The 15,778-nt window shown below is 50.2% G+C and overlaps 1 protein-coding gene and 1 long non-coding RNA gene across 5 annotated transcripts in view; one reads left to right on the top strand and one right to left on the bottom strand.

Moving 5' to 3' along the window:
• Positions 1-520: 520 nt before the first annotated feature.
• Positions 521-5,648, bottom strand: LOC309804555. 2 transcript variants are annotated; one of them, XR_014294138.1, is made up of 4 exons: positions 3,301-5,648; positions 1,397-1,544; positions 1,150-1,200; positions 521-700 (listed from the first exon to the last, which is right to left on the bottom strand). It is a non-coding gene; the product is annotated as an uncharacterized lncRNA (long non-coding RNA). The 2 variants fall into 2 exon arrangements; XR_014294137.1 differs by having other exon boundaries at positions 1,397-5,648.
• Positions 5,649-5,722: 74 nt separating this feature from the next.
• TRIO (trio Rho guanine nucleotide exchange factor) overlaps positions 5,723-15,778 on the top strand; it is a gene marked incomplete at its 5' end in the record, with an annotated part of 386,080 nt that continues 376,024 nt past the window's right edge. The window contains one exon of one of the 3 annotated variants that reach the window (XM_082621961.1): positions 5,723-5,879. In XM_082621961.1, coding sequence (XP_082478087.1) covers positions 5,723-5,879 — 157 coding nt within the window. The other 2 variants (XM_082621962.1, XM_082621960.1) reach the window with 2 other exon arrangements.

Raw genomic sequence — 15,778 nt, 5'->3', positions numbered from 1 at the left:
TAGAATGACAGTTTCGCTCAAAAGTTTGGAGGACGGGTTTAGCTTGTGAGTTTCCTAGGGCTGCCATAACTGTAAGAACCCAAAACTGGGTGGCTTAAAACAATAAGAATATATTGCCTTGGTTCTGGAGGTTAGAAGTCTGAAAGCAAGGTGCCAGTAGGGCTGTGTTCCCTCTGAAACCTGTAGGGGAATCCTTCCTTGCTTCTCTGCTAGCTTCTGGTAGTTTGCTGGCCACCTTTGGTATTTCTTGGCTTGTAGATGCATCTATAATTCTCCATCTCCATGAGGCATTCTCCCTGTGCATTTCTATTCTTATATGGCTATCTTCTTATGAGGACACCAGCTGTATTGGATTAGGGGCCCATCCTACTCCAGTATGACCTCATTTGAATTATATCTGCAATGACCCTACTTCCAAACAAGGTCACAATTTAAGGTTTTGGGGGTTAAGACTTCAACACATCTTTTTTTAGAGGAGGACACAAGTCAACCCAAAACAACTGGTAAGTGGGTTAAGACATTGTTTATATATTAAAATAAATATAGATGTGTAAGGAGAAGGAAAAATTCACATGCATTTCTAAGAAAAAGCTGCCAGCTTTTTGAAGTTCATCTCATGGTGGCTGCTTCGGTTCCTCTCCACGATCCACAGTGATACAACTTTCACCCGCCTCTTCACTCTCCTCCATCTTTAGGGTTTCTTTGGTGGAAAAGTTTGAGAAGCGCTGATAAAGAACCATAACTGGTCTATCTGTCAGAGCTGGTTTGGCTGCACAAAACTAAACACCTGGGACTTCCTTGGTGGTCCAGTGGCTAAGAGTTTGCACTCCCTATGCAGGGGGCCTGGGTTTGATCCCTGGTCAGGGAACTAGATCCCGCATGCTGAAACTAAGAGTTCGCATGCCACAACTAAAGATCCCGCATGCCTCAACTAAAAAAAAAAGATCCCGGAAGCCGCAACTAAGACCCGGCGCAGCCAAATAAATAAATTCAAACAAAACAAAACAAAACAAAACCTGAACACCCAACTGACAGCCACCTAATTAAATCAGGGTCTTCTTTTTCTTGTATGTTTCTATGCAATAAGAAGCCCAGAGAAGGACAGCTCACTCATCCATCTGTACCACGTGCTTCTGTTCTCATGTTTACCTTCTTGCAGTCACACGATGGCCTCTTCACCTCCAGCATTTTGTCTGTGTTCTGCGGAGGACAAAGGGCAAAGGGCTAAGTGCATGCCCTTGCTGTGTCTGAACACTTTCTTCTGAGCCCTGCCCAGTCCCTTCCACTCAGTGGCCAACACTCTGTCACATAGCCCTCAGAGCTGGGAAATGGAGTATATTAGCCGGGCATGAGTTCTGATAAGAAGGAGAGAAAGGATATTGACTAGACAACTTACCCTGTGTCCCCCAACTGGCTTTCTCCATTTCTTTTGCCCCATGGCTTGGGGACTGGTATAGATCTAGGCACACAGGAGACAGGCTGATGCTTGTGTACTGACTGCAAGGGATCTCCCCATCTTGTAGGCAAGACATTAAACGCAAAGGCTGCAAATAATATAATGCAATACACGATCAAATGCCAGAACGAGTGGTACTCCAGAATACAGAGAAGGGAGAGGTCAATTCGAGTTAATGTACTGTAGCAGCTTCACGAAAGGGGATGAAATTCAAGCTGAATTTTGAAAGTGGGGCAGGATCAACAGCAGCTGTCATGAAACCCTGTTTAGATCCCCCTACACATGCTCAGATGGCAGAAGGTAAAAAAAACCCTGTGTGCAGCCTCTTTCTCTTATTGCAGTCTGGGTGCGCCTTCCCGCACGTCCCACACTCAGACACAAAGTCTTCTATTGAGCTTTCTTGGAAATGACTCTACCTGAGACAGAAGAATTGGTCACTATCTGGGTCTCAACACTAGAGAGCTCTTTCTGTCCAAACACACACCAGTCATTCCACTCTGATCCCAACACCCTTAGCAGCCATTACCACGCAGTCAACATTCCCTTTCAGGCCAACTCCCAACATCTAGAACTTGCCTCCACCCAAGAACCCTCCAGCAGGAGTTAGCTTTTTCCAATGGACACTTCCCAAGTACCACCACTAAGGGATGGCTGATCTTTCTGTGACTGCATGACATTCAGTTTGCCCGCTGCCCCCCAGCAGTTTTGATGTTTTCAAATTTTTGACCTTTCTCCACCATTTAGGCAAGAGAGGGGGGATCTGTATTCACTACCTGCAGGACAGGGTACTATGAAAGGGATTCAGAGGGAAAGAAAGAAGTCAACACTTGGCTTCTGAATTTCAAGAGACACTTCTGGAATCTATGGCAGAGGGAAGAATTGGAGTTTATACATTTAAAACGGAGTCTCCTAAGAACACGAAGGTTATGTCCCAAATAAAAGATTTTGAAGAAAGTATGTCAAACCTGGAGAGAAGTTTTCTTCCTGCAGAGGAAATAATAATTCTGCAATTTGCGGGAGAGGAAATGGATAGCATTAGACCCCGATGCGAATCTCTGAGGAAGGAAGTCTATGCCCAGGTAGACTTGAGGGGTCTGGGAGCAGAGAGAATTTGGCCTTACTTTCTGGGGTGGGGTGGGAGGGGGTGGGACTGAGCATCCCAGTGAGCAGCTGAACGTCTCCCTGACTGCTTGGGAGTAGCTCGGGAGAGGCGCTGACTGCCAGCAGACCTACAGAGGCCCCATGGTTGGGTGGGCAGGATGCAACATCAGAAAACAACAAGGTCATGGCAATGCCTGTCGCAGGAGCACGGGGGAGGCAGACACACACGGGACACACATCGGCACCAGTGCCAGCATGAACCCATGATGACCAAGGACCGGGTGCAATCTCCCCATCCCCACCCCATGCTGTGATGTCACCAATACCTCTGGGAGATTGGCTGCAACCTTGGGGAGAAGGCAGGAAGGGGAATGTACTCAATTGACAAAGAAAATTCCTGGAAATTGTTTTCCCTGAACTAGGATTAAGCCATGAGGAGGAATAAGAGCTGGAGATAGAAATTACCCAACAGAAAACTAAGAAAAAGAAACATGGGCAGCACACCTGAGAAATTTGGACTTACTGAATTTTTTCTTTTTGAGATTCTACATACAATTAAAAATTAAAAAAAAAAACTTCTATTTTAGAATAGATTCAGATTTACAGGAAAGTTGTGAAGATAGTACAGGGTTCCCATATACCCCATGTCTAATTTTCCCATATTACTCACAATTAATGAATCAGTATTGGTAGATTATTATTAACTAAAGTCCATATATTAGTCATATTTTCTTAGTTTCTACCTAATGTCCTTTTTTGGTTCCAGGATCCTTAAGAATACTCCATTACATTTTGTTGTCATGTTTCCTTGGGCTCCTCTTGGCTGTGACAGTTTTCCAGACTCTCCTTATTTTTGTTGACCTTGGTGGTTTGGGGAAGTACTGGTAGACTGTCTCTCAACTGGGATTTTTCTGATGTTTTTCTCATAATTAGACTGTGTTTCTGGGAGGAAGACCACAGAGGTAAAGTGCCATTTTCATTACATCATATCAAGGGTATATACCATCCATGTGATTTATCACTGCTGTTAACCTTGATCATGTGGCTGAAATAGTGTTTATCAGTTTTCTTCATTGTAAAGTTACTCTCCCCTCCCCCTTTCCATTTTGTACGCTGGAAGTCGCTAAGTGCAGCCCGTAGTTAAGGAGAGGGAATTTCTATTCCATCTCATTGAGGGCAGAGTATCTAGGTAATGATTTTGAATTCTTCTGCATGGGATATTTGTCTCTTCTCTCTCAATTAGTTACTTATTCAATCATTGAATTATATCAATATGGGCTCATGGATATTTATTTTATACTTTGGGTATAATCAAATATTGCTTTATTTTGCTGTTCACATTGTTACAGCTTTGGTCACTGGGAGCTCTTTCAGCTGGCTCCTGTGTGCCCATGATTGTTCTGGTTGTTGATTAATTAAAAAAAAAATTTTTTTTTGAGCCCTTCCTTACCTTCTGGCACAAGAAGATGCTCCAGGCTCTCTTGTATATTTCCTGCCCTAGTCCTAGAGTCAGCCACCCCCCTGAAGAGCCCAGGTTCCTTCTACAGAAGAATGGTGGTAATAACAAGATCTGGGTGCCTGGTGTGCATCTTGCTACAGGAGTGTTATTTCTAAGCCCACTCAGCTGACAGAGCAAGGAAATAGATGTACCTGTGCTAGCCCCTGTAAATATACATATCTGTAAATCTTTCTATATATCCATCTGTGTCTATAGTAAGCTAAACATGAATTCATACTGATGTCTCCAACTCTAATCCCGTACCACAGGGATCATTCTAGCCTCCCTCTCCAACAGTGAAAAACCTGGTATCCACCACCCACTATTTATTTACTCAATTGTTCATTTGCTGTATACATGTATACTGGTTTCAACAGTATTCATCAGTTTTTTTTTTTTTTTTAATCCATCTTGTTTCTCTCTCTCCTTGTTTTCGGCAGCATTGGCTCCTCTAACCTCTGACACCCATAACTTCTGCTCCCTTTGCTTGCAGCCACGTCATAGGCGTTTGTACCTGAATATTTGTCAAATGCTGGCTTGACACGGGTCCTCCGTAAAGCTGGATGTCACCTACCCCTCATGTCCTTTGGTCTCCTCAGCCACCATCACCTTCCCCATCCTCTACATTCTGGTGGGGTGGCTGTGAGTCCGCAATCCCATTTTACGGACGAGAAGACGTCCCCCAGGAGGTCAGAGGCTTGCGCTGCTCCCTCTGGGACTGGAGTACACAACACCCATTTTCACGATCTCTCTATTCAACAACTATTATGGAGCCCCGTCTACGTGCCGGTGCCCGCGCCAAGCCAACGAGAAACACACCGGTCCCGTGCCGGAGTCAGCCGGCCCCGCGGGCGAGAGCCGCAGTAAACAGCTCAAGCGCCCCGAGGACGGCCTCGCGCAGCAGGAGCGAGCGCCCGGCGGGGGGCGCAGTGCTGGCCCTGGAAAGGGCCGCCCTCGCTGGTCAGAGCGCTCCTGCTCCTTCCAAGGGTTGCAGCTGCCCGGGAGAAGGAGCAAGACTGAACGCTCCCACAGCCATCCGCCGGCTTTTGGGCGAGCGGCACCCCGGCGCCGCCCCGCCTCTCCCGCCAGGCCCCGCCCACCACAGGCCCCGCCCACCCGCCGAGCCCACGCTCCGGCCCCTGACGATATTCGCCGGAAATTGCCGAAGCCCCTCTTTTTTTTTTTTTCCTTCCTCTCTCCTTTCCCTGCTCTCCCTTTTCCTTTCACCCGGGTTCCCTCTGCCGTGATTTCCCCCCTCCCCCTCCTTCCTTCCCCATTTGAAATCAAGATGGAGGCTCGCGGCTGCCGCCGGCGCCCGTGATCCCGGAGCTCCCGCCGGCCACGGGCCCCCGCCCTCGCGACTGCGTGTCCGGCACGGTGCGCGCTGCTGCCCGCGCTCCGGCCGGCGCCGCCGAGGCCGTGGCTCCGTGCCCCCGCCCCGCGGCCGGCTCGCGGCTCTCGGGCGGAGTCCTCGTCTATGTGGGCGCGCTCCTCCGGCCGAGCCGCCGCCGTCGCCGCCGCCCGCCGCCGCCCCGGGGCTCTGCGTCCACGCGCAGGGCGCGGGCAGCTGGGCGCTCGGCGCCGCCAGGCCAGGCGCGGAGCGGGCGGCGCGCGGTGCTAGGGGCGCGGGGCCCGAGCCGGGCGCGGCCGCGGGCGCCGCCGCAGCCATGAGCGGCAGCAGCGGCGGCGCCGCCGCCCCCGCCGCGTCCTCCGGCCCCGCCGCCACGGCCAGCGCGGTGAGCTCGGGCTGCGGGGGCGGCGCCGGCGAGGGGGCCGAGGAGGCGGCCAAGGACCTGGCCGACATCGCGGCCTTCTTCCGATCCGGTGAGTGCAACTGCGCCGCTGCCCGCGCGCGCTCCGCCAACCCCGCCGCGGAGGCGCGGTCCGCGGGCCCTGGCGCGCCCGGTGCTCGCCCGCCCGTCGGGCCCGGAGCGCGCTCGCCCAGGCCGCTGCCCGGCGCCGGGGCTCCCGGCTCCATACCGGCGGGTCCCGCTGCCTGCGCCGCCCCCCGTGCCGCGGCTCGGCCCGGACGCCGCCGGCTCGCCCTTCCCTGCGCCCGCCCCTCGTTCCAGGGTGAAATCTCCCTGTCGCCCGCCCCGGAGGCTACAGCTCCACCGGTTGGGGCGCCGGCTCTTTGTCTCTTTCGAGGGAGGGCCGAGGAGGCGGCGGCGGGGACGGCGAGGGCGGAGGCCCCTGTCCCGGAGGCCGAGAGGACGGGGGCGGCGGGGCCAGGCCCGGGAATGCGGGCTCTCATCTGGGCTGGTCTCCGGGTCTGATTTGTCCCTGGCCCCTCGTCGACCCCGTAAGCCGCCTGGTTTCTTCGCTCGGTCCTCTAGCGTGTCACCTCCCCAGACTCGATCTACACTTCTGGGAAACGGGGCAGCCATGGCACCCGCCGCCCAGGGAGGAGGGGAGGTGGTGGCAGACATGAAGCGCGGCCGGCCGGGCGATGGGTGAGCCATTGTCTCCGGGGGTGGCCCGGGAGGGACATCTGGGAACGTGGTGACCCCGGGGGGCGGCGCGGGGCCGGCACTCGCGGGGCACTGCCTGGGAGGCAGTGCCAGGTGGCCCGGTGTCTCTCGGGCGAGGAGGGGGGTGGCCGCGGGAGAGGCGAGCTTTGCGGCCGGCCCGCGGGGAGGAGGCGCGGGAGGCGTGACAGGGCGTCCCTGGGACCCCGGCTGCGGCGCCTCCTCCCGCCCGGGCCCAGATCCCGCGTGAGCTGGCCCCGCGCCCCGCGTCCCCGAGCCCCGCGTCCCCGAGCCCAGTCCCGTTGGCTGGCGCGTCCGGGCGGCGGCAGCCTCGGGGCCCGCAGCCCGGAGCGCAGCGCCCAGCGGGCCAGGTGCGGGGCAGGGAGGATGCAGACTCGGCGCTGGAGAGCCGAGGAGGGCGGGCCAGGTCGGGGCCGCGGCGGGCGGGCGGGCGCAGGGCGCGTGCGGAGTGCTGGCGGCGGCTCCCGGGAAGACGGCTGGGCCGGGGACGTCGGGGGAGCGGCCTGCGACGGGGCGCGCCCCGGAGGCCGGCGGCTCACTTTCCTTCGTGGCCTCTTTCAAAATCAAGTCGCCAGATTCGGTGAGATCAGTTCGGTAATCCGGGTCACAGGGAGCAATTTGCAGCGGGAGGGCGATGGTCGGAGGCAGAAGTGGGCAGTGCCGGTGCATCCCTGGTTTAGTACTGTCTTCCCTCGTTTTCTTGGTCCTTGTCAGGTGGGGTTACTTTTGAGTCGTTATAAGAGATGGGTTGTGGCTGGGAGTGACATACGCCGACTCAACACTGTCAGCTTGGGGTTGATATACCCCCCACTGCGCCCTCTCCCCGCGAGGTCCCCGCAGAAAGCAAAGGTTTAGGAAAACATGAACTCCTTCAAATGAAAGCCCTTTTTTTGCGCAACTAGCCCGATAGAGAAGCCCCACCTTACCTCTTAATAGCAGACCTGGGACGTCTTCCCTTCATGCCCTGCAGCTAAGTCTAGTATGTCTTCTCTCTGTCTTTACCACCTGTCACAGAATAATGGATTCTGTGCAGAATTCAGCTCCTTTCTCGTAGAAGGGTGCCTGTGCCCTGGTGATGGAATTTTTGGTGCTTTCTGAGACCAGACTTTCTTATACCTTTATTATGCATAGTAGAGAAATCACTTCTTTCGCTCAGAAGAGCCTCAAAAGACATCAGGTTGGACTGGCTGCTCACAGAAAACTTGCTCCCAGTCCGTGTGGCTGTTCGCAGGCTTTACCTGGCGAGGTAAATCTGTTGGCGGCCATGCCTAGGCCTGTGCTTCTGCTCGTCTGCTTGGTCTCCTGTACATGTTCAGTTTGGGTCAGAGCCAGTCGGTGCTGCCCACGGGTTTATTCCTTTCTTCCTCCTTGCAAAATGATTGGGCAAACTGCCCCTTTAGTTATCTGACTTGGAATCAGGAGCCAGAGCACATTTTAAGTAGGCAGCAGTTACGCTGTCCCATCCCAGGGGTAGCCTGGGACATCTTTTAAAAGTGCCTTTCCCTCCTTTGGGCAACTCTGAATCCCTGACCTAGATCTTGGCTCCAGCATCTAGGGCAGTGATATCTGGCAGAGGGCGGGTGGAGAGGGGCCATTCATTTGGATTGGTCGGGTGGGATGGGACGAACGTTTAGACAGATGAAGCCGGAGGATCCTGGGTGGGGACCTCAACTGGTAGAATGGCTCAGGCAGGGGTCCTCCCGGGCAGTTTGGGTTGAATGTGGATGGCTGAACAGAGAGGTCAAGTCCGTTAGTAAAATCGAACATTTTCCCCTAAGATGTAGAAACACAGGAAATAGGATCTCGTTGACTGGGGTGGAAAGATCAGGGTGTGAACATTTTTCCAGGGTGTCGTGAGCCTGGTACTTAAGATTGCCAGTCTGACTTAGACAAGGCGTTTCTACTGGTTGCCTTTCATTTCTTGGCCCTGGAACTGTTTGCTTGGCTGCCTTATTTCCTTTCCTCCTTTTTGTTCCTTGTCTGTCCCGCATTAAATTTTATCCTTGTAGTCACCGATTGAAAACTGGTACCCATGGTTGGATGAAAGAAGGAGAATTTAGCTTGATAGAACTTTTAAATGATTAGAGCAGTTCAGGCATAGAATGGGCTGTCATGATTCCTAGACACACTCAAGCAGGGGCACTGCCACCTGCCAGGGTTCGGAGCTGGGTGCTGGGAGCAGGACTCCTGCCCTTGGAGAGGGTCTGGGGAGATGGCTCAGGGCCTGTTTCCTCCTTGGATTCCGTAGTTCCCTCTGAGCCCCCAGCACCTAGTGGTTATTCTTCACTTTTCTTTTAAAAAGGCATCACAAACGTGAGCTGGTCCATTAAAAAACATTTTTAAAAAAAATTTTTTATGGAAGAGGAAGCAGGCTTCTAGGGAGGTTGAATGACTTGCTCAGAGTGGAGCTCCGGTAGAGGTGGGGTCAGGGCCGGGAAGCATGCCCCTGACTCTGGGCTTCTTTCCCGGAAGCCTGTCATGGCCAGGACTTTGCCTACATTAGTTCTCAGTCCCACCGGGACCAATCACTTTTATTGCCAGTCTCTTTTGGGGCTCTGTTCTTGTGGCAATAAGTCATTCTTTCAGAGCTTTCCCTTTAACCTTTCTAGAGTGTGTGTGGGGTACTTACATAAATGCATTATTTTTAATCTGCTTGGCGTGTTTTAGGTCTGCATTAAATGAATGTGCAGAGAATAAGGGTTTGTGGTTATTATGAAGCGTCACGGCTCATCGTGCTGTGTTCCTTTCATTACTAAATCTTATTCTGGACTCCTGGCTGCAGCACTTCTCTTTCCAGTGGAATATGTGAAGACAGTCGAGCCTGTCCCTTAGTGAGGGAGCAGTCTGCATATCCTTCTATGTTGGTATAATGGTTTCCTCGTGGAATATCGAGGGAATTTGTCTTTGTATTTATGCTTCTAACACCACTTAAGTAGCTGGCTCCTGAGCTTATGTTGCTGCTGCTTTGTATATTTAGAAGCCTGGCGGCTTTGGTCTTTGTTAGCACCAGTAATTATGATCAGTTGGTCCTTGTTACCCTCAGTGTTTTGAAAAGGAAAGTTGAAGAAAATGAAACTTGATAATGAATGTTGGTTTCCCCTTTCTCAGTGGCAGAGTGAAGCTCAGTTTTAGAGGAGAGCAGAGAGGTAGCTGAAAATATCCTGTAAGCGATTTTCAAGAAGTCAAAGAGCAGTAAAACAATCATTGAAGGAAACTTTCCATTGAGACCTTGTAAACTGACTTACTGACATGGAATATTATATTTTTTCCTTTGCGGTTTAACCATCCAAGATTCAAATGAAGATTTAGATGAAGCCATTTAAACCATTTAAATGATCAACCAAGATTTAAATGAAGCCAGTGGTTCTGTTTGAGATGGGGCATGGGTTTAAGTATGTTTTTCAAATGTATATGAAAAATGTGTGTTTAGGGTGGCCTTTTCAGACCTCTTAAATGTTATGATAGATTTGGGATTTGTTTCTAAGTGAAAGGTGTGTTTGGAGCTGTTATAATCTAAATCAGCTCTATCTGATATTTAAGTTTATTTACTTGACTCCTGTACTGAGAAAATTTTCTCTCATATCCTCGGTGGAATTCCAGAGAAAAGTCAAATTCTCGCTCGGTAGCCACACTTTACTGCCTAGTAAAGTCACTTACGTTGCTAGGGATGGATTGTGTTTTACTATAAAAAGCAGTCTTAACAAGCCCCTTCTTTCCTCCTCGGTTCTATCGTGAATTCGTTTTTGTTTCCTTAAGTGCATTGTCTTGACACATTTTTAGTGGCGCTGCTGGCAGAACGGTAGCTACTCCGTGGAAGGTGAAGAACTGGCTTTGGGTGCGAACCCTACCGCGTGGCCCTGGAAGGTGGTGCGGCCTCTGACGCCGCTGCTCATTTCTTCCTCTCGCGAGTGTTCGGCTGAGTGCACTTGGGTGAACTGACCGGGGTGACTGTGGTGTTTGTCTTGTGGACAGAGATGCTGTCTTTTGTATCTTCTCCCTGCTTCTCAGCCCCGCTGAAGCCTCACTCGTGGGCAGTGAACAGGATGGGCCCAGGGGTGCAGAAGGGGTGAGAGGGATTAGATGGTGCAGAGACAGAGCTCTCTTGTGTTCTCCTCCAGATTCTGCCGCTGAGCTGTCCAGCAAGCCCTGGGCAAGGGGATGAGCGTGCACGGGAACCTTCCCAGTGTGCCTTGCGAATGGGAATTCTGGCAGCTGTATTGTTTTTCTTCTTCTTCTTCTTCTTCACCTGCAGCCATTCTGGGTATCGCTGTCGCTGTGTCTCTGAATTAGGGCAAAGGAGCAGAAAGGAGCCAGGCTGTGTGGATCGGGACGCCGCAGGGTGCCTTCCCCGCTGCCTACTCTCCGTGGCCCTGGGCTCCTGTGCCCGCTGTGGAGGCACTGCCTGCCCGAGCCCCTGGCTCCTGCCCCTGCCACAGTGCTCGGCCCCGACCAGACCGCGATGCCACTCCGTCTCTGCCACCTGACAAAGAGGAGACCCCGGCTAGAGTTGCCAACGCCCTCTCCCAGCATTGTGACATCCTCGAGCCTTCCGCGCAGACGGTCTTGTTTATGGGAATTCTCGCCCCAGCGGTTAATGGTTGGCGAGGGCCTGAGTCTCACCTTCACTTCTCATTTGGTAATGGAAGTGCTCAGTTTGCTCACGGAATAGCTGTTACCTTAATTTCCTCTTTTTTCTTCCCTCTCCACGTAAGGAAGCCCCTGGAAACCCAAGTTCTGAACCACCTGCCCTCTGGGAAAGGTTATATGTCTAGGGCCAGAGCGAGAGTGAGAGTGGGGTGTGTGGACTGTGAAGCGCAGGGTGTAGGGGCTTGAGCTGCAGAAAGGCGTTTCTCTGGGGTTTCTGGGGTTTTTTCCTTGTGAGACCTCCTGGTCAGTCTGGACTATTTGATCTAATGCCAGATGTGCTCTGGCAATATGAAACCTCCCTTTGGTGATACATATACTTGAATTGTAGATTACTGACTTCTTTGATCAGCCACACGTCTACTCTTCTCTGGTTGGGGAGGATTGCGGAGTAATCTATGGAGCAGATCTTGTGCTTTGGAAGCATCACACCATTTGGGCTCTGTCATAAATGAGTACATTTTACCAGTTACCCTGACAGGGGAAGCTTTAATGAAAACGTTAGTGAACACACAGAATAGATTCTTGGTCTAGGGTACTTTGCGTTAGCAGTGTCCGCGTGAGTTCATCAGGCTTATTTTCTTACAGTTTGTAGCCCTGTTGTGGACAGCGATGAACTGCACCCGGTTTCTCTACAGGAGGGGTTTCTGCAAGGTCCTGCCAGCTGCATGGCCCTCCCCGCTTTTCTTTTCAGCCTCAGGAAGGTACTTGGTATGCTGCTGGGAAGGGCTAAGGCCCTTTGCTGTCTGCTGTGGTTGTTGGCGTTAAAAGGAGTAGGTGTGAACAGATAAACTGGTACATCCATTCGGCTGATGCTGAGTGAAGGAAGCCTGTTTCAAAAGGCTACATAGGATTCCACTTGTACGACATTCTCAAAAAAATAGAATTGCAGGGACAGAGAACAGATTGGTTGATTGCCAGGAATTAGGGGTGGGGAGAGCTTGACTACAGAGGGGCAGTGTAAGGGGCATTTTGAGGGATGATGGAACTGTTTTGTATCCTGGCTGTGGTGGTGATTCTATATATTAAAATTCATAGAACTGTACATGGAGAAAAGAATCCAGTTGTACTGTATTATAGTGTAAAACATAACATTAAAAAAAGGCTGGGGCTTCTCTGGTGGCGCAGTGGCTGAGAGTCCGCCTGCCGATGCAGGGGACACGGGTTCGTGCCCCGGTCTGGGAAGATCCCACATGCCGCGGAGCGGCTGGGTCCGTGAGCCTTGGCTGCTGAGCCTGCGCGTCTGGAGCCTGTGCTCCGCAACGGGAGAGGCCACAGCAGTGAGAGGCCCGCGTACCGCAAAAAAAAAAAAAAAAAAAAAAAAAGGCTAACCACAAACTGGGAGAGAACAGTTACATTACAAATCAGACAAAGAATTATATATACAGGATTAAAATAAGGCTTCCTCAAATCAATAAGGAAGGCAGTCCAAAAGGGAAATAGACAGACAATTCAAAGTACAAAATGGCCAACACATATTCAAGGAAATGCAAATAAAAACTGTGAGATACCAACAAAAGTCAAATCTAATAGAAGTCATTTATCTAGGTAAACTTGAACAAAACTGAGTTATTTTAGAAGGATTTTTTATTGATTTTAAAGATAGTAAGAGAGTGACCTCGGTGGGACCAAACTTCCTGAAACGTCTAGGGGTCGCCTAGAGAGACTTTGAAGATAGTTATGGGGAAGTAAAGATCCTTTTCTTGGATTCTGTAAGAAGCGTAACTTGGGAGTCCATTTGGCATATAAGTCAAGTCTGTGGACTTAAAAAAACTATCTTTAGATACACACAGTCACCTGCTTCCAATTTTCCCACTCCAGTGAGTTTTGCTGCTGTCCAGATAGAAAAAGAGTAGCACATGCACGGTGGTCCGCTGTGCCTGGACATTCCTGGTGTTAAAGAAGGAATTTCTAGGAATAAGTTTCATTTGGGGGAGGGGGCGTTAATACCTATGTGAGGTCATTTGCCCTCTGTTCATGGACTTTCCTGTATGTAATTGACTCTGAAGCTCTGTGTTTTGCAGTGTTGATGGTTAATGAATGAATTTATAAAGTGTTAGTTTCCCCACTTAAGACTCATAACCATAAAATAAAGCTGAACTTGAGAAAAACACAATTCAAATTTAAAAGTATGATCCTCAAATATTTTTAGATAGGTTTTGTTGGTGTCTTGTTTTTCTCTGTGTGTATGTGTGTGTGTGTGTGTGTGTGTGTGTGTGTATCTTGGAAAAGTCATAAAACACCCCACTTTGGAATTCTGTGGAATGGGTGGTTTCAGTGCAAGAAGAAATGAATAAATCAGAGACTGATTTTTTAAAAAAATAAATAAATATTTATTTATTTTTGGCTGCATTGGGTCTTTGTTGCTGTGCGCGGGCTTTGTCTAGTTGTGGCGAGCGGGGGCTCCTCTTCGTTGCCGTGCGCGGGCTTCTCATTGCGGTGGCTTCTCTTGTTGTGGAGGATGGGCTCTAGGTGTGCGGGCTTTAGTAGTTGCGGTACGCAGGCTCAGTAGTTGTGGCTCGCGGGCTCTAGAGTGCAGGCTCAGTAGTTGTGGCACATGGGCTTAGTTGCTCCGTGGCATGTGGGATCTTCCCGGACCAGGGCTCGAACATGTGTCCCTTGCATTGGCAGGCGGGTTCTTAACCACTGTGCCACCAAGGAAGTCCCACAAAGACTGATATTTGAAATCTATTTTAAAAGACCCCATGTTTCTTAGTATATGTGAAGAGACATGTATAAATGATGTGTGTTTTAATTTTAATTTGAAGTTTATGCCTATGAAAAGTCTGTGAGTGTTTGGTCAAAACAGTATATATTTACAGTTGTTTCCCATCGTTGATTCCTTTTTCTTCACTTCCTCTTCTCGCGCTGACCCACATCTTCAGGGTTTCCTTTTTCCTTCATTGCTGCTGTTGAACACCATGTCTGCAAACCCAAGCAGGGTACTCCTGGGCCATTTGGGTTCTGAAAGGTGTATGTTTTCTTACTTGCTTTTACTCTTAGTTAATCCTTGTCCTTCATGGCAGATGTGCTAGGATCTTCAGGAATAACAAAATACATGTTGTTTTTTGGATAACTTTCTTAGTTTAGCTTTTAAATGATAAGGACCAAAAAGTACAATTCCTCTATTATTCATTCTGAAGGTGCACAGAAATATATTGGGAAGCAATACTTTGATTAGAACGTTGCTGTATTTCTACTGAACTAGAGTCACTCATACAATGAAATCTCTAAAGTTTAGATTGTCTAATATTTTGGCATCCTAATAACGAACAGATTCCTCATGTCTAATACTAAACAAATAGATGTTTCTGGCTTGTAGGTAGCTTTTTTGTTTTTTGTTTTTTTAAATTCACGATTATTAGAAATCCCTTCCAGCCCTCTCTGCCCTTTTCAGGACCACAGTGATGTTAGCTGGCATGCAAGGACCCTTACTAGCTCCAAAGAGGCAGAGAATGTTTCACATTCACATAATTATGTGAATGTTTCACATTCACATAATTTAGTTCGGAGTTATTTCACCTCCGTTGAAATGTTGTTCCAGTGTCCTAATATATCTTGGGCTCAGGAGCATTGAGAACCGGTGCTAATTCGATGGTTTCCAGGCCAATCTGTTTCCCTCACGTGACAGTTCTGTCCACGTGTCCCTGGACGGGAGCCTCTGGGAGAGCAGCTCCTCACGGGACCGGTGAGCTCCAGCATTTTGTTAGCCGGCTGTGCACCTGTTTCTTTCCTGATATTTAACCGCAGTCTGAGAGATGCAGGATCTGCAGGGTTCATTGTTGGGCATCTCTCGTCTCCATGGCATTGTTTATAGGTCCTGTCTCAGCTCTGCTGGTTGCTGAACACACAGAAGGGGACAGCCTGTTGGTGAGATGGGACCTGCCCCCCTGAACCAAATTACTGGAAACCTTTGACTGTAGACCCAATGCAGGATTAAGGTGGGATGACGGTAGATTTCCCGTGACAGCTTGCAGTGTGGATCGGGGGCTGTTTTGGGGGAAACTAGGATGACGGGCAGTCTTGGAACAGCCCTCTGCCTCTCCAGGAGCTTTGCTGTAACCTAAATCTTTAGCAGCAGCTGCCAGAGCAGCGTGGGAGGGAGGACCCCCAGCCGTCAGGGGTCAGGTAACACCTTTGGAATGAGGCTCCATAAGTGCATCCGGAAAGCAGTAACCTGCTTGTAAGGTCAGAGGATGATATTTAAAATAGGTTTATTTTCTTGTCTCCACATGTTATTAATGCCAGTCCTGTCCTTCAAGAAAACCTGGTAAAGTCTTTCTCTTAACTATTATCTCTACTGCTGCTACCATCTGAGTGCCTGTGATTCGAGATGCTGTGCAGGTGTTTTATATACGTTTTCTTATGTACAATCAAATCCCCCTTCCAGCAGGTGGATGCTATTTCTGGGTTAGGATGAGGATCTCAGCCTCTGGGGAGGTTGAATGACTGCCCCAGCTTGCGCTGCTTGTAGGGGCTGAAGCTGGAATTTAAACCCATGGCTGCCAGACCACAAAGCCCCGACATGCCCTTTCCGTCCCTGATGGAGGGAGAGAGTAGAAATGACCCTCACTCTGCACAGCATCCCAC

This window comes from Mesoplodon mirus, assembly GCF_964341445.2.
Source record: "Mesoplodon mirus genome assembly, chromosome: 5".
NCBI classification, from domain to species: Eukaryota; Metazoa; Chordata; class Mammalia; order Artiodactyla; family Ziphiidae; genus Mesoplodon; species Mesoplodon mirus.
Note: the sequence above shows the minus strand (reverse complement) of the source record. Positions and strands in the feature narration are given on the sequence as shown.